The 8,325-nt window shown below is 37.2% G+C and overlaps 1 protein-coding gene across 1 annotated transcript in view; it reads left to right on the plus strand.

Moving 5' to 3' along the window:
* FANCB (FA complementation group B) overlaps positions 1-8,325 on the plus strand; it is a 23,425-nt gene that overhangs the window by 8,555 nt on the left and 6,545 nt on the right. Inside the window, 2 exon segments of the mRNA XM_006172263.3 lie at positions 3,815-3,943; positions 7,299-7,465. Of these exon segments, the coding sequence (XP_006172325.1) occupies positions 3,815-3,943; positions 7,299-7,465 (296 nt within the window).

Here is an 8,325-nt window from a genome sequence, read left to right on the forward strand (position 1 = left end):
CGACTACGTGGGAGTCCAGTGACATAGCCATTACACTAACTGCTGGTTCCCCAGAAAAACTTTTGTAACCCGAACATAGTAAAGTGAATATAAAGACAAATTGTGGGAAAAGAAATTGTAACACATGGCAGAGGGTTTATCTCCTTAATATAAATGTGCATTCTTATACAGTATTGTCGAGAATATAAAATGGCCCAATATTCTCAGAGGAAAAACTTGGCATAGATAATAAGATATGAATTGTGCATATATTTACTCTCAAAGTTTCATTTCTAGAAATCTGCACTAAGGATATAGATAATTTTACAAGAATTTTTATGTCATGTTTATATATAATATTGGTCAAAATCTAAATATTCCATCATTAGGACTGTGGTAAATAAATATTTAGTTAAACCATGGAATACTATGTAGCTGTAAAAATGAATAAAGACATACTGATTTACAGTGATTTAAAAGTGATTCCCAGATAGTTTAATTTATGAAAATATGACTTTATGAAAAGTTTAACAAATGAGAAGACCAGTTCTTCTGTTTAAAAACAACTTAAAATGATAGGTGAATTTAAAAAAAAAATACTTCGTAAAAATTTAAGAAGCTGATACATAAGAATAGATTATGAAGCCAAATGTTTAAGGCCGGGACCCAAAGAGATAAGCAGAATGCCGATGCTGCTTTTACCCTTGTGAGCACGTGTGTTGAACCTAAAGCAGTGGTGTCCCCAGGCACCCATTTGGCAGGAACAAACACAGAATCCTTACCGGAAACACATGTATCTCAGGCCTCATAAGTTTCACAAATAATTGTTCTAAGAAAATGAGCCACCCTCAGAATAGCTAAACACGTAAAGAAACAAGGCATCAGTGAATGATTATTCATGGAAAATAACTAAATAACATGCTTTTTCTTTTTTTGAGAGGGAGATTTTTGCAATAGGGTGTGTATGCTCAGCAGAGAGACAGAGAAAAAGAGAGACACAGAAAGCAAGAAATCCCCAAGGAGGGATGACCACACCACAGTCCCTTCTCTATTTTCCTCTTGGGATTTTGGGTATGCATGCACATGCACCCAGTGTGCTGGATCCGGGACTCGAATTGTCGTCTGCTATGTGGGAGTCTAGCGATGTACCGACATCTGCCAGGAGAGATTTTTTGCTATAGGGTGCATGTGCTCGCTGGAGAGACAGGGCGAGTCAGAGACACAAAGTGAGAAATCACCCCCCCCCCAGGTGGGGATGGCCACACCACAGTCTATTCTCCTCCATTTTCCTCTTGAGATTTTGGGTATGCATGCAAATGCACCGTGAGTTTTAAGTCACTGGGTTCGGGACTGGAATCGTGGTGGAGTGCATGGGATTCTAACAACATAGCCATTATGCCATTTGCTAGTCCCCCAAATAAATTTCTGTAAACTAAAAATATATCAAAATAAAAAATGGCAGATGATTTTAATAGTCAATTCAAAGAGATGGAGAGCATATTAGTGGACCAAAATATATTAGAAAAATGGTCCAAAAGGTAGCATAGACAAAAGAATGGAAATATGAAAGATTCTGAATAGTGTAGAGGGAAGGCATGGGGGGAATAGAGATCATTGTATATCAATTTTGTTTCAAGGATCTACATGGTCATAGTAGCTCTCAATGTGGCTAATAACCTTTGGACCATTTAGAAGGCCTTTTGTAGATGAACAAGTCTACCTTCCTGGCTCTTTCTCCCATTTTACACATGGGGGAACAAATGGAGAGCCAGAAGGTTAAGTGATTTGCCAAGCTAGAACCAACCAGTCTATTTCACTGTTCTCTCTGCAATGAAATTTGTTTTCCAATCAGTGTTCAAGATGGGGAAAGCAGGACCTTAGAGAAACTTGTACACATGTATATGAGTGTTCAAAGCAGCATTGTCTATAATATTAATATTTCACTACTGGGTGTAAAGGAGAACAGAAAAGAAGATTTTGGTAGTTCAACATTGAAACATGATAAGGTAATGAAAAGAGCAAACTACAGCTACTAGCTAATATGTAGGCAACCTGATACGTACAGAATGATTCTGTTTATGAAAGGTTCAGAAACAACACAGAAAAGCTGAAAGTGTTCTTTGGGAATTCCTACAAAGATGATAAAATTATGCAGACAAATAAGGAAGTTGTCGTAAAAGACCAAGGTAGTGTTGCCTCTGAAGGAGAAAAGGGAGTTTGATTGTGGAGGGCCCGTGGGCAGCTCCTGGAGTGCTAATGTTGGACTTGGATATAGTTACATGGTTGTAGACTTCACAATCAGTCTGTGAACTGTTTTTATGTTGTGCCCACTCTTCTGCATGCACCATACAGTTCACAATAAAGAGTGAAAAAACAAGATTCAGTGTCATGGGGTGCATATGTGTCTGTGTTTGGTTTGGGGTGGGTTTTGTTGGCGGGGAGGAGAAAGAAAGCATTAAGTTCTGCAGAGGTATGTGATCTATTGACTGTGCAAATGTGATTGAGTATCTGGGAAGAGAGATGAGGTATACTATTTTATTTCAATTTCTTACTGTGTGCTCATTTTTGTGGTTTTATAACAAAACTTCACAATATAGATTATTTACATGATCTAGTGGTTCACAATTTCTTCCTGGATTGAGGGTGTTTTGAGAAGAGGAGGGAAGAGAGAACACAACTTCTGAGGGTGCATTTTCAATTCACCCCCTTAGTTCTTCCTCTGCTCACTAAGCAGCCCTGCAGCAGATCAGAAAGGCCTGTATACCTCCGGTGGGTACATCTCCCTACCTTCTGAGTCACAAAATGCTGAACAGATGAATAATGGCGGTCCCACTGAACTAGGTCAACATAGGAAGTTTTAACATACCAGCTAGATATTTCACATAGTTGGTGCTGCCAAGGGAAGATGTAGAAAGAATGTAGTCCTCACCCTCCTAGACCTATTCATTGATAAAAAGAAAAAAAGGTACCTGCCTTAAAGTTTAATTTAAAAGAAATAAATCCAAAAAAGGAATGCATTTGTTTTTAAAATCTAGATAAACATGTATTATTAAAAGCTAGATTAATACTTAAACAGCCTCAGATATCCATCTGAAATGAAACAGCTTCTATCAGTTCAGTGACATGACTCTTTTTAAATTTTCAGAAGCAAAATATATTCCATGAATGTTTTTTCCTCGGTGCTAAAATCTATTTATTTGGTACAATAAAAGGAATGGATTGTTCTCTGCCCAGTTCAGAATCCAGTTATCTTTCTTTCAGTAGTTTTTTTTTCAGTAGTCATCCCTAGTGTTGAGTTTAATAGTACAAAAGCAAACTTGTGACAGTTTGGGGGTTATGTGTTATCTTTTACATTTTTGCTAAATTTGTTATATGAACAGAGAATTTCAAACAGTATCAAAATAAAAAGTAATCATTTCTATTCATGTTATCTTTGCTTACCTGAATGCTTTGTTTTTGAAGCAGTTATTTCAACAACAAGGAAAAGCATTTCTGTGGGTGTGGAAGTGTTGGTAGGGCTTGATTTTTACTCATAGTGATTCCTAGTTACTTAATCACAACAGTGAACTGGATGTTAATGTGTTGGCTTGCTCTCATTTGATACATAAGTGATATTGCAGGTTTTTGTTGTATTCTCCTTTGAAAGAGAAAAGTTACTTTTTTGGTAACTAGAGACTTAAAACCTATTAATAAAACAGTTTTGATTTCTGTATTCTCTGCTTTTCTATAGAAAAGTGAATTGATAAGAACATTTGAAAAAAAATACTTTGTAAGTGAATATGTCCAGTTTCATTTGAAATGATGTCTGGCAACTATTTTTATTTTTACTTCACAGGTTGGTTTTGCTTCTGTTGCAGAATTAAAGCAGCATGTCTTGCTTAAGGAAAAAATTATTTTGAAATCTCAGAAAGCTTTAATAAACCTCGTTCAAGGGAAAGGTGATAGAATATCAAGTACGGAGGAGGTAAAATGAATCATGTGACCATTTTATCATTTTATGAATTGAAAATCTGCAGGCTATTATTTAAATTGGAATATAGTAGAAAATTTTACTAGTGGACCAAAAAGGAAAGTGGCAGGTACTATGGTGGACTTTCATGACATCGAAAAATATTTGATTAAGGAGCCAGTACTTTACCAATTTGTATATACTGGGTCATGACTTTTCTGATGACCCAGTAATTCTGTAGAATATCAAAATCTCAGTTATTGGGAATCCTGGGGAATCAGTCCTTAAAAGTTTTAAAAGTTTCTTTCATGAGAAAGAGAGAAAAAGACCCAGAAAGGATCTTTTCACACTGTGACACCCTCCCTCACCACCATACACATACACACACACACACACACACACACACCCCAGCCTTCCAGCCAGCTAGGCTTACAGGCTTCACAAGCATGTTCAGGTCAACTCGAGAAATGAACTCCAGGCCTTCTCATGGCTCCAGTATCACACAGTGGCACCCTACCACCTGCACCATAATTTAACCTTGAGTCGATGACATAATTTTATTGTTAGTATTTGTATTGTCAGTTGCATTGATCGTTTCTTTTTTAAAAATAATTATTTTACTTAACTTTATCTATCTATTTTAATTTGACTAGAGAGGGACAGAGAGAGTGAGAGAAAGCAAGGCACCAGGTCCAGGACTCAAACCACAGTCAGCCATGTGGGAGTCCAGTGCCCTCAACCACCACACCACCTGCAGGCTCCTGCATTGATCATTTCTAAGGATATGTATTCTTCTAGTGAATGCCCCTAAATCAGAATATATATATTTTTAGTCCTTCTATATGCTTTTTATGATGCTACTGTTTTTTTTTTCTCCTGCCACTTACTGTCATAAGAATCTTTTCAGGTACCTTGCAATTATGCCATGCCAGTACATTAATGTAGAAAATTGGCAAAAATCACTCTGACTTCATAAAAAAATACTGAGTTGTTGGAAAAGTCATGAAGTATTTTTATGTAGAAAAACAGAAAAGGGACCAGTTGATAACATAGTGGTTATGTTGCTGGACTCCCACGTGCCAACTGTAGTTTGAGTCTTGCCAGGTGCATGTGTTTGTGTGACCAAAATCCTGAGACGAAAATAGAGGAAAAGAGATTGCAGTGTGTCCATCCTCTCTGGGGGGTGATTTATCAGTCTGTCTGTCTGTCTGCCTTTCTGGTGAGTACATGCACCCTGACCAAAAATCTCCCTCTCTAAAAAAAAGAAAAACAGAAAAATACATCATGACTTTTCTGATGATCCAGTAGTATTTGTGCACATTAATTACAGAGAAGGACACAGCTAGTAAGCTTACAAATAAATCAAGAAAAGCTAGACATGGAGAAGCAATGTTGCATTTCATTCCTTCAAGTTACTTTAGTGTTAGCTATAACTTCCTTCTAGATTGACCATCCTTGGTCTGTGTGTTGTGTCCATAGGGAGTTTTAGGATTAGGAGTGTTTTGATCCAAAATAAGATTCTGTTAATGTTAAAAAAAAATGAATATTTCTGTATAACTGATTCAATTTCCTGGGAAACTTCACAGAAGTCATTCAAATTGCTTCCCTGTTTCCCTTTCCCACTCACCTCAATCATTTTGTGAGTATTAGGGGTAGGAATGTTTAGGAATGAATGTATTGAAACCACTATGTGTATGTAAGGCCCTACTTTTTATGTTGTTAATTTGATTTTTTAAATGTTTTTAAAGTTTATGTCTTTCAGGAGAATGAGAGAGATTGTCAGGCACCCTCAATAGGGTCTTATGTCATGTTCCCCCCCCACCCCACCATTCCCAGATAGCCAAGATCATGGGTGCATGCCTGGCATGTACTGGTTGACCAGGGAACCAAACCCATGATCTTCCATGTGGATCCAGCTTCCCTTGAATAGCATATTACCACTGCACCACAGAGCCTGCCAGTTGTTCAATTAGAAGCCAGCCTGGTGAGTAGTAAAAATTTCCCTAGGCTTCAGACAAATAGCCTGCCTCACATCTCACAGCTACTGGCAAAAGCATCAGAGTCCTAGGAACATGTGAGCATGGGCTCTGGAAACAGTCTGCTTTAGTTCACATCCCAGCTCTGCCACTTGCTAACTGTGTGACTTTAGGCAGAGTAGCTTCCCTGTGCCTTATTCTCCTTACCTTTAAAATATATGTAATAGTACTTCTCACCTAGAACACCAGTTATTGTGAGGGTTAAATGAATTGATATGCAGAAGGCATTTAGAACAGTACCTGTCATAAAGGAAGCATTCAGTAAATGTGTATTATTACTTTCATTTACTATTTCTCCTCTTTCTACTGTTGTTAAAAATCTATATATGAAAAAAAATCTATATATGTATGAAATGATCGAGTATGGACTGAACTTTTAAGAATATACTTTTAACAATAATCGATTAGTAGTTCCAAACAAGTTTATAAACAGTTTTATTTATACAAAAGTCTAAAGTTTCTAGGCTCAGTGCAAGTCACTGATTAAAGATTTGATCTTTTTGGCCAGTTGCAGTGGTGTAGTGGTAATGTAATGCCTCCATGATGCTGAAGCCATGTGAAAATTTCCCAAGTTCACATCCCAAGGCCTCCCTGTAAACTCCAGGCATGTACCCTTGTTGCTGGCTGGCTGGGGATAGATTAAAGTGTGAAGAACCTGTCAGGGGGAACCAGCAGTTAGCGTAATGGCTATGTCGCTGGACTCCCATGTAGTCGATCATGGAACGCGTCCCAGACCCAGTGACTTAAAACTCACGCCGGGCGTGTGTGCGTGCGTGCCCAAGATCCCGAGAGGAGAATGGAGGAGAAGGGATTGCGGCGTGATCATCCTCCCCGGGGGGGTGATTTCTCACTTTCTGTCTCTCTGTCTGTCTCTGTCTGGCTAGCGCACGCGCCCTATAGTAGAAAAAAAAATCCTCTCCAAAAAAAGAACCTGTCAGGGTCTCTCTCTCTCTTTCTCTCTCTCTCTCTCTATTTCTTTCTTTCTCTGTCTTCTCTCATGGAAGAAGTATTGATAAATAATTAAAAACTTAAAAAGAGATCAAATCATTTTCAGTATATCTAGGGTACATTTTATCAGATTATTTTTCAGAATAGAGTCCAGATTTACATCCCTGCTGGCTGTATGTTGGGTACCCTATCTTATTTCTAGTTATGCCATGCTTTTTGCTCTGAGTAGATAGATAATTATATATGTTTGATAATGTTTATCTTAGTAAATGAAATATAATCTATGTTTAGACCATCAGGTCTAGCCTAAAGCTGATTTACATTATTGTTTTTTTTTAACTTTGCTACATTTGGTATCAGTTATTTGGACATATTTTTTCTATTAGGAATATCTTGTTCCTCTCTATGGTAATAAAGAAAATATTGTCCATACCTTTGATGAAGAGTTACCAGACGATTTTCAAGATTCAGAACAGTTAGTAGAAAAGATATGGTATCGTGTAATAGAAGATAACTTGGTAGTTGGAGTGAAAACCACATCTTCTTTGAAGCTGTAAGTAAATTCTAACATGATTACACTATCTTGATGCTCAAGTACATATGTAATTTAAAATAATCTAGTAGTGGTGTTACAAATGTTAAATAGAAGCAGGTGAAATTAATTTTAGTGATGTGTTTTATTTTAACCCACTATATACCCAAATCATTTAAACATGTAATCATTTCAACATGTAATTGAATGTGATTTACATTTCTTATACTAAATTTTAAAATTTGCTTGTATTTTACTTGTATAATACATTGTAATTAGACTAGCCTCATTTCTGGTGCCCACTATCCACATGGGTCTAGTGTCTTTTCTCTTGGCTAGGGCATCTCTAGCAGTATCTATCTTTTACATAAATGCATTGAATTGGTATGATGGAGAACACCAGATTTATGAAGTCAAGATACTGTAGTCTCAGTGGAAATAGTAAACAATGTACTGAACTTTCTAATGACCATATTTAGACATATTAGCACAATTTAGATACTATTGACTAAAGTGTATAGGTGAAAATTTAGTAAATAACTATCATAATACAGAGTTGTGTCTTTGGAGTGGTTGAAGTCATGGATAGGGAAGTGATATCTATAGCATTAGCCTAGCAATAGGCTTTAGAGCCAAAACAGGCTAAATGTAGGCATCACTATAAAAACTGCATTCGAACCACAAATATGTAAGCAAAGAGAAACCAGGGTGTGTCTTATAATACTCAGAGACAGGACAGGATTTTTTTTTTCCATAGGGCGTGTGTGCTCACCAGAAAGACAGAGAGAGACAGAGAGACAGAATGCAAGAAATCACCCTCCAGGGGGGATGGCCACACCACAATCCCTTCTCTTCCATTCTCCTCTTGGTATCGGGTACGC

The sequence above is a fragment of the Tupaia chinensis genome, unplaced genomic scaffold (genome assembly GCF_000334495.1).
Source record: "Tupaia chinensis unplaced genomic scaffold, TupChi_1.0 Scaffold139055_1, whole genome shotgun sequence".
Lineage (NCBI taxonomy): Eukaryota > Metazoa > Chordata > Mammalia > Scandentia > Tupaiidae > Tupaia > Tupaia belangeri.